At 40.4% G+C, this 23559-nt stretch overlaps 1 protein-coding gene across 1 annotated transcript in view; it reads left to right on the top strand.

Moving 5' to 3' along the window:
- The window catches only part of LOC150080024 (vesicular glutamate transporter 1-like), a 547583-nt gene that overhangs the window by 455682 nt on the left and 68342 nt on the right, over nucleotides 1–23559 (top strand). Inside the window, exons 9-11 of the mRNA XM_090383743.1 lie at nucleotides 1802–1951; nucleotides 17755–17887; nucleotides 18277–18387. Of these exons, the coding sequence (XP_090239869.1) occupies nucleotides 1802–1951; nucleotides 17755–17887; nucleotides 18277–18387 (394 nt within the window). The remainder of the gene's footprint in view (nucleotides 1–1801; nucleotides 1952–17754; nucleotides 17888–18276; nucleotides 18388–23559) is intronic.

Raw genomic sequence — 23559 nt, forward strand, 5'->3', positions numbered from 1 at the left:
GGTTTAAGAACAATAATAGTTGGGTAAGCTATTGACTGGTACAATCCCTAACAGTTGTGTAAATATGTATGGAATTACTAAATTGTAAATACATGATTTGTACAATGTATGTACACAATTATAAATATCTAAATACTGTATATATTAAATATAAAATGTGTACTTCGGGACGAGACTACGTGTTCAGTATTTGTAACCTACTGCCCGTGGTACCCCGCTATGTAATGAACACCCTGCTGGCACTTTGCCGGTGGTTCCTTTTGTGGAAAAAACAGATAATAATAATAAGAAGAATAATAAAACAAATGCAAAGGAATCTTCACAGCAAAATCTTTTTGCCTCAATTGGAAACAATTACCGAGAATCAATAATGTGTCTCGAGAAAAGGTAATTGAAATAGGTTAAGGTTGACAATCTTACCTACACAGGAATCTTGGCGTTCACTTGCAATATTGTACGAGAAATACTTAAATGTCTGTATGATGCTGCCAGTGCCGACGTGGGTTCAAACCAGAGATGCATAAAGAATGATTGGATTCACGCTTCTTGAAACAGGAAATTTCTGCATCAAATCCAGAGTTGTTTAATCTCTACAGAATGGAGTAATATTTATCCTTTGACTCGCGAAAATGTTAAATTCAGAAGTCTGAAGTCTAAATCTGAAGAAGTCGAAAGTTACTACATTGATAAATCATCAGATGAAGCCACTTTTTTAATTAATAGACACAACCCTGGCTTTTAGCCGTGAAGGGTATTGTGTACGGCATGTGCGTTTTGTATGCAATAAAGAGTTCTTCTTCTTCTTCTTCTTATTCTAACCAAAGAAAACGTCCGGCTAATCAGCACGCGCATTTGGCGTAACCGATTGCGCGTCTTGATTTTATTGTCACAAACCAACTGAGTTGAGGCAATTTTCCAGGTCAAGAATGATTAGCTCGACTTCGAGATTTATCCTTCACAAAACATTGGTCTGTGAATTAACAAAATGTTTTCAGGTTATTTGCATAAGCCAAAATTTGATTTGCATAAAAAATTATTCTTGCAACAGCGAAGGAAGGACCCTTTAAAAACTTTAAACACTCTGTGAGAAACCCAGTTGAAATTTATAAGAGATTGGATTGGAAATAAGAAGAGATTGGATGAGGTGCTATCGAGAACTCCTTTTTGGTATCTTCGAAATTGATATCAAACTGAGTTTGATTTGTAGATTTACCATTTCCCATATTTTAAAAGTTTGTAGTAGATTTGCAATATTCGACTTTCCTTTAATTGACATTGTCAATGTGAAGGAAAGTATGCTAGGACGGGAGTTTCCCAATCTGTGCTCAGTGATTTTCGTTGGATTGTCTTTAAAAATTCTAAGCAATCAGGATCTAATTGAAATCTGTCCGGAGAGATTGGAATCTCTCCGGACAGAGAGATTCCAATTTCAAAAAAAAGAGAGAAACCAATTCCAAAGGTCTGTCCGGAGAGATTGGAATCTCTCCGGACAGACCTTTGGAATTGGTTTCACTGGGGCGAATTCCAAATAGAGGGAGTTAAGGTTGTCTTCAGAACTTCACGTAATGATGGCATAAGGTGATTTCATGAAGCTCTGATCATTGCAAATATGCCGAAATTCTATTTTCATATCATAAAAAAACAGCGGAATTTCTATTTTACGTTTTTTTTTTTTTTTTATTGTCGTGGAATGAGACCGTTTTCCCCTCGCCCTACAAGCTCTTTCTGCGACAATTTCTGTAAGAAATATGTTTGTATTTCGCTGAGATTTCAAATACTGCAGCTTCTTCTTTGATTTCAGCTGAAAACGACCCCGTGGAAAGCCATGCTCACCTCAATGCCTGTATATGCCATCATTGTAGCCAATTTCTGTCGGAGCTGGACGTTCTACATGTTGCTCATCTCCCAACCAATGTACTTCAGGGAGGTGTTCAAGTTCGATCTGGACAAGGTAAGCCACGTATCCCTAAAGGAAAGTTTCCTCAGAATCGTGTGTGTGTGTGTGTGTGTGTGTGTGTGAGAGAGAGAGAGAGAGAGAGAGAGAGAGAGAGAGAGAGAGAGAGAGAGAGAGAGAGAGAGGGGGGGGGGGGTGCCTTCCTGTTTGGAGTAATAGAACATCTTAAATTCTTTCGTGCTAGTTCTGCCCTAATCTTCTGTAATCTTCTGTTAATATCATGGAGAAAGATGAATTAACTTGTAGATATCTCAATAACATCGCCGAAACAGAGCAGCCTTCCTGGAAGCCCGCTTACACTACCGGTAACGCTCATAATCCAAATGTAGTCTTTCATTTGGCAGAAGTAAAATGTATTTTCCATTTCCCTGACCATCCACGTGGTAAGAGAAATGCCTTGATTTGCATTGTTAACCACCCGCCCGACTTTATATCAGCAAATTTCGGCATCGTACAAGTACCATTTTTTCCCTCGTCTACATCATTAAACAAGATCGGAAACAGGAGTGTACCCAACACGGAATGTTGAGGGGCACGGCTAACTCTGAACAATGACCTTTTATAACAGTCTCCTCTTCTTAAGGCCTCTCTCAATCCACCTCAGGAATTTGCCCATGATCCCAACAGACTTCAGCTTTGACAGCAACCTGCCTTCCATGTGGTACCGCGTCAAACGCTTTACTGAGTCCGAGTTTATGCCAAAACTGTTTCTTGTATCGAAGTCCCGTGTGACCATACCATATTTTTACAGGGCCTGTGCTTAATTTAGGAATCGAGTAGTAATACCTAGTAAACAGGTGGCGCATTTGGCAGATCGAACGAAATTGAAGGGACAGTAATTTATCAGGTTTATTAAACAAGATTTTCCCTTCGTAGATGATCCGTGGTGTGATCCATTTTGAACGTTTTACTTTTCAAAATGACTTATTGTATCTTTGACCACAGACTCCGCCACCGAGGTTAAATAATGGGTCGATGGTTACACGCCCGATCCCGAGTCTCTTTCTTTGTGTATTGGGAAAGACACTGGTTACTTCTGAATTAAATGCAAAACATTAGTGGGCAACAGTAGAGTGGATCTTATGAAGTTCGCCTTCCGACAGCGAGTTGGGGAACGTTGGAATAAGCTGATGGCAAGGTAGTCGAGGTGGAGAGTTTGGCAAAGTGCAAGGAAGAATTAGATGGACATACATTTTTTGAAGATGTGGACTTATATTGCGGAATAAGTTCGCTTCTTTGCATCATTTTAAAAATAAACAAAAATAATTTCCATTTATTCTGTAGACGGCCGTGCTAGAAAAGACACAAGACCAACAACGATTTCCAAGTGCACCCAGGAAGGCTTTGCACAGAGAAGAACTACAGGAGAATATGTTACTCCACTTCTGAATGCTGCGAGCAAGCGAAGCCCACTGAAGAAAGTAAGATGCAGAAAATGAAGGGGAAACTGAATTCGGGGAAACAAACTGAATGTGGATCGAATCCTTCATCAGGCCGTGTTATTTCCGCGTTGGAACGTCTGTTAAGTTTATGTTCTGTAAATATTCGTGTTAATATCAATATAGTTCCTTTAATTTCTCGTAAAATTATAAATTACATTTTAAATGTTAAAATAACTGCATAATTAATTTCAAGTGTGTCCAGTAACATAATACGATATTGTCAATGGCATGGTCGTACCGGGGGTCTCTTAGTAGAAAATAAGGGCAAAGAATTCATCGTGACTGCATACCCGCATTGGGGGTAGTCAGATATTCGCCGCCACGGCCCACAACATGCCGTAAAATTTTTGCAGCGGCGTACAGAACCGCGAGCACTTTGTCGACGCATACTCTGACCCCGCAGGTCCAACTGTGCCAATCTAATAAAAATAACGATTCCTCCTTTCGGATTTTAAGGTATTTAAAGCTACACGCGCGTCATGCGCGCAAAGAACCCAAGGCTTCCTCTTTCCGTTGATTCCTGAAAGGAGTCGAAGGTATCCTCTCGGTTTTTAAATCGAAAGATCCTCATTGTATTGGCCTGATCGAAGCTTCCAGACAATTCAATCGGGCCAATATAATCAGAACCCAATACGCACTTGTTGAGACGGTTTTTAAGTGCGCTTAATTTAAGAATGATTGCGTGACATTTTCCTGGTTGGCAGTTAGCGAGAAAATGAGGAAAGCGGTCATCATTGAATTCGTACCACACTTCGCTTACGAGTTTTATTATCAGAAGGAAATTACGAAACCCGCGCAACAAAGAAGCCGAACCTGGAAAGCCACTTCATTAAAAGCTGCTCAAATGCAACTGTAACTCCATTCCACGGTTGCCTGCTCCCGCGAGGCTGCGCATCTTCTGGGGGATATCGATTGCTCGGATCACGTGTGTTTCTGTGCGGAACAAATAAGACGCGTCGTAAAGGCATTTAAGGAGGGGGGCATGCACGATGATGTCGTTTCCTTAAACCACCGCCACTCTCGTCTTTCGAGTTAAAAATTACGAAAATTGCGCAGTTTGAGATCGGCTGCGACGGAAAACAAACTTCTCACCTGGTGCGCAATGAATGTGCCGAACTTCAACTGGCACGGGAGCCTTGTTACCCCCAAATGGAACGGCATCTTTTGCGCCACCAAGCGCATTGGAATGGCTTCTTATCCACTGTAGGCAACCAGTGCGGGGCTTCTTATCCACCGTATACGTTTGTGCTTAGCCAATCTTCTTAGTTCACTCGGTGGCAGCCATCGAGTGCATTAAGGAGATTCCGTTTCCGATTGCCTCGAGTCTCATTTCCGTTCGACATCTTTAATGACGATATCAGCTGTAATTTAGATTCGGCACCATCTTGCACGGATGACCGCCCTTCCCTACTCTTTTGCGAGTAATCTTCTGTAAATTGACGGGCATTTATGGAGAGAAACGCTGGAAAATTCTCAGGTAATTTCTGATACCCGTTGCATGACCTTAGGATTCTTCGCTGCCCTCTCAGTTCCTGGTACTTCGCCGATTACACAGCGTGTCCATAAATCACGTTTTTAATTTTTTTTTTTAAATCAGTGTAGGGTTCGGGTTTAGAGGGGAACAGGTATCCTGTGTGTTATCAGACACTCAGCCTAAAACACTGATGGATCCAATATCTCTCTATTACAGAAGATTTAGGAGAAGTCCGGTTGGCCTGCCTCCCTAAAATCCACTCATGCACACCTTCTCGATGGTAAGCCCTGTTACGTCACTTAGGTGGCAACGAACGTGTAGAGTGGTTCTCTTCAAGACGCCTGGTCAGCGTGAAGAGGAAAAGACCAAACCCTCCAGCAATGAGAGCACAACAATACAAATGGCCCTCAGTCCCCAGCAGCTTTCACTCTCCCTCTTACGGCAGCGAGAGGATCAGAGTGGAAGCAGAGGGTGCTAAGAATCTCTGGGTACGACCAGGCTGCCATGCACGGAAATTGAACTTGGCCTGTTATAACGTAAGAACACTCATCGGTGAAGACAGGATATTAGAGCTGGAAAAGGAATTAGAAAATGTGAATTGGAATATCATCGGTTTGGCTGAAACAAGAAGAAGAAATGAATCACTTATAAGTTTATCAAGTGGAAATCTGCTGTACACCAATGGAAACAGTGAAAGGAGTGAAGGTGGAATTGGGTTTCTGGTCCATAAAGATTTTAAAAACAACATTTTGGAATTCAAAAGTACATCACCAAGAGTGTCAAGACTAATACTCAAGATTTCTAAGAGATACAAGCTAAAGATTATAATGATTTATGCACCAACATCGAGCCATGATGATGAAGAGGTTGAAGAAATGTACACTGAAATTGAGACTCTTCTAGATGAGCAGAAAACCCACTACACTATTATTATGGGAGACTTCAATGCTAAGGTTGGAAAAAGACAAAACAGCACAGAAAGGGGAACTATAGGAAATTTTGGAATTGGTGAAAGAAATGAAAGAGGTGAAAGACTTGTGGAATTTGCAGAATCTCAAGGACTGTCAGTAATGAACACTTTTTTCAAGAAACGGGTGAACAGAAAGTGGACATGGAAGAGTCCAAATGGATTAACTACTAATGAAATCGACTTCATCCTCACTAACAGAAGATATATTGTGAATGATGTTACCGTCCTGAATAAGGTAAATGTTGGAAGTGATCACAGAATGGTAAGATGTACACTTGATATAGATGTAGGAAAGGAAAGGAAAAAACTGACTCGAGTAAATAATACAAAGGTCTTTGAAATAACAGAGGAGGAGAAAAAGCAGTATGTACTGGAACTTAAGAACAAGTTTGAGCTTCTGCAGACTGCTGAGGACCAAGATATCGACGAGGAATATTACAACTTTTTGAAAGTGATAAAGCCCAAGAAACCTATAGGGAAAAAGAAATCCAAAGAAGAAAAAATTAGTCAAGAAACACTTGTCATGATGAACCGAAGACGACAAATGAAAAGCAAGAAAAACACTGACAGGGAGAAAATCGAGTATACTGAGTTATGCAAAGCCATTAGAAAGAGACTCAGAGAGGACATAAGAAGATTTAACACAAGAAAAGTAGAACAAGCATTAAGGGAAAACAAAGGATTTAAATCAGCAGCCATGAGCAGTAATACAGAAAGACAAATGATACTGAAACTGAAGAATAGCGATGGTGTACTTATAAACAGCAGAGAAGGCATAATTCAAATAGCAGAAGACTACTATAGAGAATTATACAAGGAGCAGGGGAATGATGCCAGCAGTGGGGAAGATGGATTGCAAAGTAGCAACACGTACGACATACCCAATATTCTTCCTGATGAGGTAGAGCATGCATTGAAGAAAATGAAGAATCAGAAAGCCCCGGGGGAAGATGAAGTTACTGTAGAGTTGTTAAAATTGGGAGGAAGAGACATAACACAAAAACTGGCAAGGTTCTTCACAAAGTGCATTAGAAAAGGTGTGACGCCTAAGCAGTGGAATAATGCAATCATAGTTTTGCTGCATAAGAAAGGAGATAAATCAGAAATTGGAAATTATAGACCAATTAGCTTGCTATCCCACATCTACAAGTTGTTCACAAGGGTCATTACTAACAGATTAGAAAGAATACTGGATGAGAATCAACCGAAAGAGCAAGCTGGCTTTAGGACAGGATTCTCAACTATGGATCACCTTCATGTAATATCACAGCTAATGGAGAAAGCAAATGAATATAAAATACCATTATGCCTGGCATTTGTGGATTATGAAAAGGCATTTGACTCCATACAGCATAAGGCAATGTTTCGGGCACTGGAAAGACAAGGCATTGATACCCCATATATTATGATTTTGAAGAAAATATACGAGAGTGCTACCTCCTTTATTAGACTAGACAAAGACAGTAGGAAATTTAAAATTGAGAAAGGAGTTCGACAAGGAGACACAATATCTCCGAAGCTGTTTACTGCTGCCCTTGAGGAAGCTTTCAGAAGATTAGACTGGTCGCAGAAAGGAGTCAATGTGAATGGAGAGTACCTAAACCATTTACGATTTGCAGATGACATTGTGGTCATAAGCCATGATCCCAAAGAATTAGAGGAAAATCTTAATCAGTTATGCACAGCTAGTAAGGATTTTGGACTAAAGATGAATATGGCTAAAACAAAAGTAATGATGAACAAGTATGCCACAGAAAGGGAAATAATGATTGAAGGAGCAGTAATTGAAAAGGTGGAGTCATATACTTATCTGGGACAAGTTATTAGCTGTAATAATGATAAATGGCTGGAAGTCAAGAGAAGAATAAATTTTGGATGGATAGCATTCAGGAAATATAGTCACATACTGAAGAGCAATATCCCAGTTTGTCTGAAACGTAAAATAATGGACCAATGTATACTCCCCATCATGACTTATGGAAGTGAAACTTGGGCACTCACCAAAAGAATGGAAGAGAAGCTGAGAACTACACAGCGAAGAATGGAACGAATCATATTGGGAATAAGACTGTTAGATAAGAAGAGAAACACATGGATTAGGCAACAAACTCAAGTAAAGGACATTCTTATCAAAACTAAAGAACTAAAATGGTCTTGGGCAGGACACATAGCTCGAAGACATGATGACAGATGGACTAAGAAAATAACAGAATGGTATCCAAGAGGAGCTAGAAGAAAACCTGGAAGACAAAGGCGGAGATGGATAGATGAAATTCATGAGTTTGTGGGTAGTAAATGGATGTCCAGTGCTCAAAACAGAAGGAACTGGAAAGTTGCTGGAGAGGCCTTCATCCTGCAGTGGATTGAAAATGGCTGATGATGATGATGATGAGGGTTCGGGTACAGTTCAGAAATACCACTTAATAGCCAAGGTCAAATAATCGTTTCGGAATTGGAACCCGTGAGAAAATGATCGATCTTTATCCTCTTTTCCCCCACCTTTCCTTCGTAAGCTACAGATGCATGTTCCACTGCTCCCGAACGCAACTTCATCTCTGCTGTAATATTCTGCGATGGCACGGAATATTACAACGATCACTGGGCAAGTAGCTTCGTGGCACCTATGCCCGACATCGGCTTAAATGCACATATGGATCGAATCCAAACATAAATATCGAAAGACCAGATAAAAGAAAAGATCGAGTGAAATGAGCGAAGAAAGAGCCGAGTTCAAAGGTGCAGCTAATCTCTCCTCTGAACCCACCGCAAGCATCGACCGTGTACATTTTCGAGAAGAGATAAAAACAAAAGACAAAACTAACTTAGGACAGCGTGACATTAAATCCCGCTCCAACGACCGTCTGTTGCTAAATTTCGCACCAGAATTGCGCCAGCTGTTATAGAGGGAAATTGCCTTCAATTCCGATGGAAATAGAGACGAAACTCTAGATCTTGAAGTCTATGGTGGTGGTGGTGGTGGTGGTGGTGGTGGTGTTGCAGGAAACCCTGAAGTTCTGGAACATCGTTGAGCAGGAGTTCCAGTAAATTGACGTTGTCCTAACAGTTGAGAAATGCCACCCGAAGGCCAATGTCAAAGAATCGTATCGGAATTGGAACCAGTGAGAAAATGATCAATCTTTATCCTCCTTTCAAAGTTCTGAATTACATCGAATTTGGCTCGATTTCGGATAAGATGACATATCCTGTCCTGAAGAATAATCGTGAACCATTCCTAAAATATTTTGTCGAAGGTCTAGATAAAACGGTCAGGGGAAAAGAACGTGCCGCCAATCTTCAATGGTGCACCCCAAAACAGACATCGGTATTTACAAGATTATAGTGACCCGATTGTCAGGGAAACAGGAAATGCAGGGTCATCAAAAGAGGCGTCCGTCCGTAATTTCCTTTTTAATTATCTTCGGAAATATTTGATCGATTGCTGTGATCGTAGCAGCAAACAGTGTGGTAACTCGCAAAGTTTTATTTCACACGATGACCTTGGCTGCGCCATGAGTGTGTGCAGAATGACTCTATGCGCACCGCCTCATCAGTGTCACTAAAATGGTGATGCAACAGAAAGCGCAGTGTGTGTGTGTGATTACCTCGCACATGTTTTTAGGGTAGATTTGTTGAGGTTCTACGCGAAAACGGATGAACTAGGTGGAGATGGGCTTTTGCCTAGGAGCCACCCTGGATTCCGGGATGCACGTACGAAGCGCACCAGGAGGTGGTATAAATAATATATATATATATATATATATATATATATATATATATAAATAGTGCATTAAAACCAATAGAGATAACAGAATGATAAAGATTGTTTGGACAAACAAATGCACCAAAGCGCGCAAAGCAGCAGCAAAGGATGCAGATGTATATGAAATAATATAAATGCCAATGCAAGCAACACTAAAGGCCACAAGGAAAAAATAGATTAACTATAGAATAAAGATTGAAGCCAGCAAATGGCAAACCGGAGTTAAAAACAAGACCATCTAAAGACTGAATAACAGAGATGGGTGTAATTTAAAGAACAGTATCGCGCAAAGCAGCAGATAACTAATTCTTAAATTAATATAATAATATAATATATATTATTATATTAATATATATATATTTTTTATATATATAAAAATTAAAATATATATAAAATATACATATATTTTATATGTGTGTGTACAAATAAATGGAATGGAAATGTGAGTGTGGTTCGCTGAATTTAAATCTGCCATAACAGTGCAACGTCAATACTGACGTTGATACACACTGCAATTTCTGTTGCACGGCCATCTTACTGACACTGACTGAGGCGGTGCGCGTAGGAAGCATTCTGCGCACACTCACGGCGCAGCCAAGGTCATTGTCGAGGTGACAAATAAAACTTAGTGAGTTACCACACTGTTTGCTGCTACGATCACAGCAATTGATCAAATATTTCCGAAGATAATTAAAAGGGAAATCACGGACGCCTCTTTAGATGACCCTGTATATTGTGCAAAAAGGACAGGTAGAATAGGATTGGGGTACCTCTGAAAGGGGACAAAAGCTGAAGCTGTTGTAGAACAGATAGCATCTTTTTAAAAGGGCGCAAAAAGTGATACTGTTGTATACGTTGCCACTAATGTCATTAAAAGTGAGAGATCTGCTGACTTACAGGAAGGGTATCCTCGTCGAACTGAAAATGTAAAACTGTGCTTTGTTAATAATCTGATTTATCTTTTTTTCTCATGTGTATCTCTTTTGTAAATATGTTTTGTTAACCCCTGGCACCACCATGCCGTGACGGGACTAATTGTATGTCTATCATTGCTGCAATTAAAGATTCTATTCTAATCTATTCTATTACTTAACAAGTACAGGGCAATATTGAGAAAAAGTCAAAAGTTAGGATTGAATGTGAAAGTGTCTGCAATTCTGCCCAGGCTCGACAGGAGGAAGTATATGATGAGGGCCTTGTAATCAATTCGGCCCTGGAAAAGATTGTGCAAGGCTCAAGGGGTAGAATTTTTCTCGGCGTGCTCTGTACTTGTTAACAGGAGAGACTGCTTCTACAGAGATGGACTTAAATAGAAAGGGTGCAAGAATGTTTGCTGATGCTATCGAGGCAGTGTTAGGTGAGTCGGAAAACTGCTAGATTGGGGGGATACAAGGACTAATAGATTAACAGTAGCCACTGGCAGAGGTGAAAGTGATTCTTGCACTGTTTCTATTGGAATGCGCAGCAGCCTGGGAAGCAAGTTGCTAAGGATTTCTAGCAACTTGCTAGAAATGCTGGGAGTCATCAGTCATCACAGAGTAAATACGTTGGCTGTGTTAAGCTAACTAACAGTAAGAACTGATGCAGGTGTACTTGCATATACACCAATGCTAGAACCACTTCTGACGTTACACCAGTCTGAAGAATATCCATTGATCATAATCCTATGCCTTCTGCCTGGCAGCCATCCAACAATCCATCTTAGACTCTTTCCAGTAATTCCAACATGTTTCAGCATGTACAGTGACACCCCATTAGGGACTGAGTCAAATGCCTTGCGAAAATCCAAAAAAATTACGTCAAATTTGTTTCCTACATCCAGCTCATGAGTAACTGTATCAAAGTAGGCTACTAAGTTTGGTAAACATGATTTTCTCCTTAACCAAACCATTTTGTGTCCTTCACAATGCCATATCTATCTAAATATGCCTGCATTGCACTTTTAATCATTGCCTCGAAGAGTTTCCCTACCACTGAGTTCAGACTTAACGACCTGTAGTTACCGATTTCACTCTTAGAACTGCCTTTATGTATTGGCGAACCATCGGCACTTCTCCAATCCAAAAGAATCTGTCTCTCTCTCCCGACTCCAAAGCTGCCCTCATAATTAACCTCAGTAGTTTAATACACCATTTGGCAGCCTCCATAAAAATTATTATACGTATTCAACTCCTGAAGATTTACTTGTCTCGAACAGGCTCTCCTCTCAGCTTCTCGAACAGGCTATCCTCTCAAACACGCTCTCCTCTGAGCCTCTCTCGAACAGACTAAGTATAAGTATTTGCTAATATAAGTATTATTAAGTATTAATAAGTATTTCATAAGTATGTCTTTCAATAAAGACATATTTATGAAATAAAGACTTTCAATAAAGACATACAGTACTAAATACTATACTTGACAATAGAGAGCAATTAAGTGCTCGATAATTCCTATATATTATATTATATTATATTATATTATATTATATTATGAAAACAACAGGGATTACCTTTATTTTAGATATACCAAGCTCCTTTTCCAGTCAATTCTCCTAGTCCAACGCGTTAATAAATCTTTGGGAAGCCGATATCAATTTTACGAAACATGTGGGACATCTTCCCCACTGTCAGAACCTTAGTGTTCAGACCCCTCGGTCTGAACATTGAGCGCTCAAGACTTATGTCTTCAAACACCATACCTCTGGCAGCAAGGAAGCCATTACGTGGATTGGCATAAAATTAAAATTTGAAGGTCTAAGAGCTTAATAAATAAGCGGTCCATATTTATTAAGCTTTTAGACCTTCAAAATTTAATTTTATGTTCATCCTCGCGCAGTATTTTCTTATTGGTATATATTCGTTCGAGGCATCTGCGATTTCTGCTTTTGAATAATATCATGATTCGATTGTATTTGCCCTCCCTATACAATCCGCCCAATTAGCACCTTAAACTGTCGCATTTCCCTCTTTTGAAATTAAGACTCGTCCTTTCACCTTGAACTTCTGCAACATCTTTCTTCATCTTCCGACTAACGACTGCCTGATCACTATCTGACAATGGTTCCTGTACTTTAAGCCTCGTGATGTCAATTTATGGGTAATGATGAAGTCAGGAATATTCTCACCCCTACTACTGTCTCTGATATGCTGGTGCAAACAATAATCTTCTACTTTGTTTAATAAATTTGTTCTCCTCATAGTGAGTTTTCCTTCTTCAGAATTCTTGAGGTGAGTGCAAGCATTATTTTGACCCATATGAGCAGATAAATGGTGATCAATATTACTCCTTTCTCTCCCTAACTAGCAGTTTCCCTGAATCGTTAAGGAATTCTCAATAATACTGGGAAAATTCCTTGCACCAAAACTGTGGATTAATTAATTAATTAATCCATAAAATCCCTCCTATCTTGTCTGGGCAGAATTGCACACATTCTGACCGAATTCAAGGCATTTTTCAGCATGGTCTGTCTTATATTTTTCCAACAAATGTTCGTTTAATATCTTAATCCTCACATGAATAATAATGATCTTTTCATCCATCTTAACATTTGACAATCTGTTCATAGCATTATCATTTGTTACTCCCATACGCTGATTTGGGTTCACCAATTTTTATTACAAAAATTGTTTCCGTTTCCTTGACAATAGAGTCCCCTAATACAACTAAATCTTCTTCAACCAGAGCAGTATGTACTTGACTATTTTTTTCTGGCACCTAAATCGGGGGTGCATCACTTGACAGGCCTCGAAATACTTCTGTTCCCGAGGAGCTCACAGTTGCAGTTGATTCTGAGGTAAGCGCCCTTCTCTCCGGTGACTCAAATTCTTCTTGCAAGGCACCAAGTTTTAATTTTGGCTCGATACATCCCTTACATGAGAAAAGAATCGTCAGTTGGGTTTGGTTGTACATTAGACTGACCTCAGAATACAAAGGCTACACAATCTCCGAATTTGTGACTCACACGGAAATGCCTGCAGGCATTTCCCTGTGAGTCACGATGTTCTTGGACTTTGTATTGAAAGGAAACTTCGTATTTTTCACTCCATTGCTGAATTATTCGGTCTCAAGAGTGGATGTTCCCCCTTCCCCCGACACTCGGGTTTTCATCCAGAAACACAGACAAATTGAGCGGAGAACACACGCAATGTATGGGCATAAACGCACTGGCAGATGAGTTAGTTGTCGGATATTCCTAATGCGACACATTTTATACTCCACCCTCTGAATTTCCCCCACGAAATTTAGAATTTCACCCGATGATGTCTGCGTGATGATGATGATGTACCACGGAACTGAGGAAGGTTAGTAGAAACCCACAATAAATAAAAAATAAAAAGTAATCTACGGAAATGGAAAAACCTTGGGACAGCGACTATATATTCACGAGTAGAGGAACAGGGTGAACGCGTGTGCACTAAATTAAATTGTCTGCGCGTGTTCGCGCATATAGCGTAAGGAAAATGACGAGTTGCAGACTCGTCATCACAGAATGTCTCTGTGATGACGAATATTCTGTGCAATGGGCGTAAACATCGCACCAATTCTTCGGCCGTAATTTTGGTGGGGTGCTTCCTGCTTAGATGTTGCTTGAGCGTCGCGGGCACTCGATAACGTAATTATATTGTTAGGGAAGGACATACGTGGTTGTTTTACAATTAATTACATTAAAATAATTACGCTGTTGTAATAAACACGTTGTTACGTTGTCATCATATATCCATCCTATCTTCACTCAGTCATTGAAAACAGGTCAACCTCCTGGAGACAAGTTGCGGGATCCAAATCGCCCTGAACTGAACAGTAAAAGCTAGATGGACATCCTGTTCCTGGACATCAAAGCCACTTATGACAGGATAGCGATCCAACCCTTCCTCCGCTTCCTGGCATTTCACTGTTGCATTACAGGAAACTTGCTCACACTACTGCGAGATTTACTTACAGAGAGGATGGATCATAATATTTAAGCACGAAGATTTTAGCGTCAATTACATACTACTAAATAGAGGAGTTGCGCAAGGAAGGATGCTCTCTGAGACACTCTTCGCCGCAGCCCTTGATCCTTTCCTCTCGACCTGCAATAACATCCTAGCCTACGGGGATGACCTGAAAATGTTCTTACCATCCATCAATAATGATAATGAGCATAACGTTGCCCTTCCAGCCAATGAGCAGTTAACTAATCTGGCCAACCTTCTGGGCTTGAAATTAACCCTCTCAAAACTGTCTGGAGAAGGACAGATGACCTTCTCCAGAAAGCATAAAATACATAACATCACCATTCTCTTAAATGGCCAACCCATCCAAAAAGTCGATCTACGCAAGGATCTGGGAATCACCTGGGATAATAAGTTATCCTTCACTGAGCATTTCACTACCACTAGGAAAAAACAGTAGCCGCCATCTGGCTCTCAAGACAAGAATTGGTTGGGGTTTAAAATGCTCACCTGGTGAAGGAATACATTGTTAGGTATGTTCCCCTGTTGTCCTATACGCTTCGTTATTTGGTCCTCAGCTCCCGAAACGTACGCTAAAACCTTCCTAATCATAGAATATTGGATACTATATTGGCTAGACAAGATTTTCCAGTTCCCATTCACTGTCTGCAGAGGCATTTGGTATGCGAATATGGAGTGGACACCGTGGATGTTTATTGTCATTTGAGCAAATATTCATATCCTGGCCAAGCTACTGACAGGAAGATGTGATGCGCCAGTACTTACAGGCATCATCTCGCACCACGAAGTCAGAGGCAATCATGCAGCCTGCAAATTAAGCCAGTTCGCTCTAGAAATTAAGCCAGTTCGCTCATCCTGTTTAATCTTGCAAAGTTTAAACAGGATGTTCCCACTAAATACCATAGAATCCCTAAACCGGTTCCAGGTTAACTGTGAAAAACGGCCAATAAGGCCCACAGAAATGGGCCGTATTGGAGCATCGTTTGTTGGCAGATAGCCAACAAACGAACTCAGTTTGTTGACTATCTGCCAACAAGCAACTGAGTTGCAACACTACTAGCTGGAACCCACGGTCTTTTAGTTGCTCTCAGTTATGGTGTCTCTCATCAGGACACTCGGGTACGAAGTTAATAAATTTTGGTGTTGCGAATGTTCCTCTACGAAGACATCCAGCAATGAAGAACAATTATTTTTTTAAGAATATATCTTTTCCCTTTGTTGCCAAACTGGAAATATTTTTGTAAATTTATCCGCTGCATTGTAAATAAACCCTTGTGGCTTGCAGGCCGTGCAAGGGGCGGTTGCATCTTACAATCGACTGAAAAATAAATAAATAATATTAAAGCGACTGAAATTTCTAACCGCACCCGTTACCCGAACCTTTAAATTGCTTCTTTTATTAATTTATGTACTTTTGCCATTTTTTAGCCGATGAAATTGGTATCGCAAGTTTCTGCTTTGGAGATGTTGCTGCGCACCAAGGCATGTTTGGCTGCTGTTTAAAATTAAATCAATAAACGACGTAATCATTTTAAAAGAATTTCTACGCGTCAGTTGATGTCCGCTTATTTATATTCTGTCTATTAAATATCGTTGTAGATACACCGTGGATGGCTCTTAAACGAAAACTACGACAGTAGCGTGAAGTCATCGTTTCAACCGTATCTCCGATTGTGACCATCCTTCACAACGAGTTGCCATGTATTGCACTGCCTCGAATCAGTAACGCCTCACTAATAGAGAAGACTTATTCTGAGTGTGGGCACCGCCACCACCCAGGCAGCATCGTTTGCAAAATGGTGTGGGATAAGATGCTTTGTTATCCACATACTCTCCCATTAGACTTAGGAAAGCAAAAAAAGTGTAGGAAAGTGGTAGTAGGAAAGGAAGAAGGAGAAGAAATTCCGCCGAGAGAGGAAAGGGACAGTTACTCCTCACATTCACTCACTGAACTAACCAACCACTCATAAATCCACAGAATAGGAAACACTTCCCCATTAGAGAAGACCTATTCGGGGTAACGGGGGCCCCATCACGACCCTTGTCCCCAGACAGCACCGTTTCAGAGCTTACTGGATCTTCATCAGTGGGTGGGCAGGTACCCTGGTGTGTCAATCGTGACAACCCAGTTGTGGAGTTAATCACGCGATATGAGAGATGCCAAAAGGTGTACGTAATAATAAACCCAGATGCAACCGGGCATAACATTACAAGAGCTTAAAATTATATATTAAAGATCGAGTAGATACACCATAGATAGGTCTTAAACGATGAAAGGCCAACGAGCCTTGAAACGGTGCCGTCTGGGTGGTGTCCGCCCAGAATAAGTAAGAATATCAGTGAAGCGTTGCTCATCCGAGGCACTGCAACTCTAGATGTGAAGGAAGGAAAGATGAGATACAATTGAAACGACGCCTTCACACTACTGTCGTAGTTTTCGTTTAAGAGCTGTCTATGGGGTATCTACGCCGATATTTAATAGATAATTTTAAGCTCTTAATATTCTGCCTCCTCGCATTTGGGTTCCTTACAGTATTCTAACTATGCACAGAGATGTAAATCGGACGTTTCGTGGTACGTTCCATCACTTCTTCAGGATTTCCAAAGAAGTAGGTGGATGAGTGCAATTAAAGTTTCATATCGAAAGATGCGAAATACTTCGTCTGGGGAGCAGTCCCAGGTTAAGCTACACAATACCGATTGTGCAGTATTAATACGCTCGGGATAGTTCGGAATGAAAATGACCGGGAGAATAGACGTGCGCAGTTTGCCTTCGGCCATCGGGGTGGTTGATCGTTGGAGGGAACTTCCATCTGTTGTTGTACGAGTGGGTGATTTGAATAAATCCGTGGAAGAACCAATCAAACTCTTAGAAGTGATGGAGACGTGAAATGAGTATAGCTGGAGTTTCCTTTTTTTTTTTCGGCCGATGCTGTATAAGCTCGTTTTCTTTCGTTGTTTATTGCCGCTAATACAACTTAACTGCATCATCTGCGATGACACCCGTTAAATATTTGGCCATTCGGGCCTTCGTAACAGCGACTCTAATCACTGATGGATGGCCGGTGAGAACGTACCACGAAACGTCTGATCCCCAAAGTGTATTATTCCCCGCTGTAAATATTTCGTTTCGCTTGCATGGTGTGTAGATGTGCTCAAATTCCTTCTTTTAATGTGCTTCCCGTTTAACTGTTATTCTGTTTGTTTCATGACGCAGTCCGGAGTGGTGGGGGCCCTGCCCCATCTTCTAATGACGCTGGTGGTGCCAATCGGCGGACAACTGGCTGATTTACTGCGGAGAAGAGAACTGCTCACCACAACGGCGGTACGGAAGATATTCAACTGTGGAGGTGAGTGTTCTCCAACGTGACTCTCTCTCTCTCTTTCTCTCCCTCCCTATTTTGCTACATATTTTCGACACACAGAATTTGTTGTTTTGCTTTTTAAATTCCCCTCTCTGTTCCTCTCTTTCCTACAAAACAGAAGTCGCGTTCTTCGTTCGACATTTTGTCGCTTTTTGCGAAATGCCGTTCCGTGATTATTCCACAAATGACAGAAAATCGGAACCAAAAGCTTGTACACGTGACTTTTTGTCGAGAATTCTCACGTGGAGGGGGGACAACGATTGAGCATCCATTTTCTGTTCGCTTAGAACTTTCTTAATGCACGAGCTAGCTCCTTCCTTCCTTCCTTCAGGGGTTCTCCTTTCTCATTCTTTTTTTAAATCTTTCTTTTCTAGGTTTTGGACTCGAAGCGGTCTTCCTCTTAGTTGTCGGTTACACGAGGAACACCGCAGTGGCTATCTCCGCACTCACCCTCGCTGTCGGGTTCAGTGGTTTCGCCATTTCAGGTAAGTTTAAATTTGCAAAATGCGCGATTCTGACGTTCAAAAATCTTTCGCGACAGATACAAATTCGCGGTGCCATTGGATGTCGCTTTACGAGGGGTGATCAAAGAAACATTGAGAAGAATTTTACTTAACAAAATGCATTAAATAAAAAAATTTCGTCTCGAGGTTACAAAAGACGGTCTCATCCACTTATAAGTATTACGTTCACAAATGCACGTGTTCTCTGGTTTCCACGAAAAACCCGAGTCTCCAGGAGAGAAAAGATAAAAAGAAAATTATTCTCGACCGACACTCATTAACTCGGCAACGGAGTGAAAAAAGGCCATAAAATTTCTGGCAGCATTGACAGGATTCAAACTTTGTGTGCGAAGGAGGGTCGTTAACCGCTGTGCTCTCTACGAGGACATTATTAAAGAAAAGTGTACAGATTTAAACATCTGAATACGAGCACTAACTCGAACAGATATAACACACCCGGAAGAAAAATAATAAATAAAATTCGAGCCAGTGTGAAATCTTGAACAGAACTGAACGTTCCACAGAATAAAACACCAATAGAATCCTCGCAAAAAAACCTACGGGGAATCTGCTGCAGCCAGATCCGCTGTATTAAGTTGAAGCAGCAGCTGTCTTTCCAAGCTGTGTCTTTTTTTTCATTAACTTCCAATAGAATGCAGCATCTGTACCTCCGAACTCTGTGCAGTGCAGATGATCTTAAGTCAAATACAGCTAGAATCCTTACCATTTTTAAGTCTATCACAGACTATTTCAGCGCAATCCTTGATCTGCAACACAGACCTCATCCTCTGCTGAAACAAACTCTTAGCACTGAAAATAAGAGAAACCAAAAATTGTTAAATTCTCTGGATTCATGAACGTGTTGGGATCGGGTGTGGGGGGGGTAAGCTGGCTGTTTGCAGAACAAAAGATGCAGCTGATACATTTCAACTTTCAGTCTGCCATACACCGATTGCTTGTTCCTTAGAAAAAATAGTTGCGAAGAGTAATGGCAACAGATGTGATAAGATCAAATCCTCAACAAGCTACGTCAAATTAAAAAGGTCCATCAACCATGGAAATCAAGCATTTGATCAAATAGCTACGAAACAGTAATCCTTGCCCGACTGCAGATTGGACACATTTACCCGACTCACTCCTCTCTAACGAAATGCACGGGAGTGCGACTTCCAGCGCTAAGATTCACTCTCCCACTATCGCATACTGCCCTCGTTTCGCAAGAGAGTGGCTGATAGCCTCTTCCATCATTGTGCAGATCTCATGACACGCCTATCTTGCAGTTAATTTTAGGTGATGGCCACAATACAGCTGACGTTTTCCTTTTTCCTCGATTGATAAACCACTACAATCAAATATAATGTAGAACGCATCCAGAAGAATTGTAAGGCCATTTCCCAACAATCTTTGAACAGATGATGCCGTGCTATACTTCACCATAACAGCCGTCGTTACTCAAAACATGTGAGCAGCTTTGGCGCCATTAAACTACGAAAGCACACAAAAGCACTGGTATTCAGTGGAATAAATGGTTCAAATGTTGAGGAACTAGCGCAGAGCATAATCCTGTTCCAGGGCGTCGACTGATATGGCTATTGACTGAGCATCTGCTCGGGTCCTTGAGAAGAATTACAGTCGGAAAATTTACAGAGGATTTGGGTATTAATATTGGCACAGAAAAAACACCTTCTGGATAGAACATTTAGCGACTTGCGTTTGTTCACATTGGGTTTCTTTCAGTTTTTTCCCCTTAAACAAAACAGGTTACAGTTGGCATCAGTGTTCGCCTCAAAACTTCTTACCAACAAAATAAAATGCTTTTCACTCTGAAGGGTCATGAAAATTGACAAGAAGTAACCACTCAATTCATCGGCAACATAATTTCGGTAATTTAAGTCTTTTCCAGCCCATAAGATCTGAATTAGTTATGCACGAGCATCGTAAATTGGTTGCAGTCTGATTCGTTCTTTTCTTTTTAGTACTCACCAACCTGAAAAATTATTTTTTCCCGTGCTTTGCTCTCTGAGACAATGATTTCTCATACTGAGCCATTGCCAACCTAACCTTTTCTATGGTACAGTTACAGATCAATCAACTTGTAGCTCTTATAAACTTTAGTACTTTTCATCGATCTCTGCCTGTCTCAGGGCATCTTTTTTTCTGTTCGCTGACTGGAAAGCTTTGTATATCATCCAGCGAACAAAGTTCTTTTGTGTTGTTTCAGTTTTCTCAGAATGTATTTTCTGATAGGGTTGCAGACAAGGAAATCAAACTCACGAGTGGAAGTAGAGTTTTATTTTAAAGAATGGTAGCATATACGGTATGCATCATTTAAATTGGAATGCGTTTCTCTTGATAAAGACAACAGTTTAGGCCATGCTAACGACTTGTTTCGCATGCTTATCAAAATATTCATTTATTTAGGAAAAATAATTCCGAGAACGCTGACTCAATCGCACTTCTTTATAGCTGTGGAGGTTAACTTTGAATTAAAGGTTGATTAGTGGAACACCCGAGTGGAGAATGAGATTTACTGACATGTTATTTTTTGTATTTATGGTGAATTATTTACTTTTCTCTCGAGATTCAACTCGTTCAGCTGTTTGTCCAGAGTTGTTTGTAGTCGATGATGATCAAACTGCTCGTTGCAGTAGATTTTTATATCCCCTGAAAAAAAAAGAGCTTCGCTTACAAAACTGTCGACAAATTTTCACCTCTCGGTTGCTTAGACAAGATCCTAGAAAGATGACACATATGAATTCTCGACTACCGGATGAAAATCAACACGGATTCTGACGAAACAGGTCCTCACTAGACCTTATGATTAAAGCCGAAGCGAGCTTTTACAATGCATTTGTTGGGAATGAATATCTACTCTTGGTAAGTGTGGATATAGAAGAAGCCTTTGGCAAGGTGCAGTAGTCTATGCTATCTTCACAATTCTTCAGCTGCACAGTCATCTGCCGCTCCTGATTCATAACTGCCTTCAGCATTTCTTTAAGCCTTTCAAGTCCGCTATCGAAATGTTCTTTCCCAGGCTATAAACGTGATTGAAAGGAAATCTCAAGACAATGAACAAAACAGAATTGTGAACATCAAACAATGGATATCATCTTTCTGAAAAAAAAGTATTTGTGTCCACTTCTGCAAAAACATTCTCTTCACCCTGAACCCGAATTATGGCTAAAAAATCGCATTATTCAGCCTGCTAACAACATTCAATTTTTGGATTTAATGCTCGCCAACAAACTAACCTTGCAGGATCTGAATGCGAGCTTCGTGTTTTAGAAAGCTGAATACCCTCAGAGCTATTTAACTGGGAAAACCACAAATTCTATGGATGATATAATAGTTACTAAGCAACAGCTCATTGACGTGATAAATGGCCTACCCAACAAGGCTACAACTGGACCAAGGTGTGCTCTGTGTACATTGTGGATATCCTCCTTAACATCTTCCGGAAGATTCTTAATACAGGCGCCATACTTGAACTCTGGAAATCTTATTATGTCAAACCAGTCCCTAAAATTGGAAACCTCAAGACTGATAAATACTTCCGTCCAATTGCCATAGGATGTTCTTTATTAAAAGGTTTTTGAAAAACTAATACATCCAGTAATTATCCAGCACTGTTTTGCCCACCGACCACCTTACCTCCACACAGTCCTACACCACAGGTCCACGACCTCAAATCTCCTCGATACTCTCTTCAGAGCATAAAAGGCCCTGAATGACAGAGCTCAACTGGACATTATTTTTTTATATTAAATATTCTTATGATACTGTGTCAATCCCTACCCTTTTATTTTTATTTTATTTTATTTATTTTATTTTATTTTATTAATAACAAGATACACAACAGGTAACCATGAAGAGTGTATCTGAGATCAGATCAATAAACATAATAACAATAATGTGAAATCCAACAGGACGATAAACATTGATATAGATTCAAACAATAAAAGCATATGTACAAAAGGGGATTGTATTAAGTTAAGTTACCGGTAAAACAAGTAATAATTAATCCTTTAGAGAATAGAAAAATAATAAAACACATAATAATAATAAACTACAATAATTAGATGTGAGCTAGTCACTTTGCAGTTTAAGAGAAGAGGCAAACTTGTGGATGGAGTTCATCAGTGATTGGGAGTTGTCAAAGAAGTCAATGAGAGAGTCATTTGCTGATTCTGTTCAGTGGACTGAACTTCATAAAGTCCGTGTTGGCAGAGTCAAGGCGAAACGGTGTAAGGTTCCTGACTTGTCTACAGGGAGCATTGAAGTTTATTTTACTCAGGATATCAGATGCTTCGTAAATTCCAGTGATTACTTTGGCTAGAAGGGCGATGTCACAAATAACTCTTCTAGTGCACAGAGGCCTCAGATGAAAGTAATCACACAGCGATTCATAATACACTGAGTGATAGAATAGAGGATTGTGGTACGTAAGGTAACGGACAAAGGTTTTTTGGACTGCTTCAATTTTGTTAGTTAAAGTCTTTGTGTGAGGATTCCAGATGGGTGAACTGAATTCAAGGATTGGCAGAACAATAGTTTTATAGAGGATAACCGCATATCTGTAGCTTTTGAACTTGTATGTGTTCCGTTTGATGAATCCCAGTGTTTTGAATGCTTTGCTGGTGATTTTAAGGACATGGGCATCGAATTTAGCACTGCTGGAAAAGAGAGTCCCCAAGTCGTTAACTTGGTCACACCTTTCGATGATCACAGAGTTAATACTATACTCCGTATTCATTAGTTGTGGAGATCTGCAAGATGAGAAGGAGATTACTTTTGCACTTCGAGGGGTTAGCAGACAAGCCATTCAGAGATAGCCACAGAGAGAATTTATTGAGAGCACATTGAAACTGTTGAGACTCGGTAGTCTCCTTCACTGCTGAGTAGATCTTAAGATCATCTGCATAGAGAGCAACTTGAACATTGGAGGTGTAGATGAAAGAAGGAAGATCATTTACGAAAACAATGAAGAGAAGAGGACCTAAGGGAGAGCCTTGTGGTACTCCGCTTGGTGGTATAAAACAGTCTGAGTTCACTTGATCGATGATAACGCTCAAGGAACGATGCGTAATATAGCTGCGTAGCCATGAGAGTAAAGGGTCACGGATACCATATAGCTTAAGTTTTTCTCAGAAGTTG

This window comes from Mastigoproctus giganteus, chromosome 10 (genome assembly GCF_048544385.1).
Source record: "Mastigoproctus giganteus isolate SK-2022 chromosome 10, ASM4854438v1, whole genome shotgun sequence".
Classification (NCBI taxonomy): domain Eukaryota; kingdom Metazoa; phylum Arthropoda; class Arachnida; order Uropygi; family Thelyphonidae; genus Mastigoproctus; species Mastigoproctus giganteus.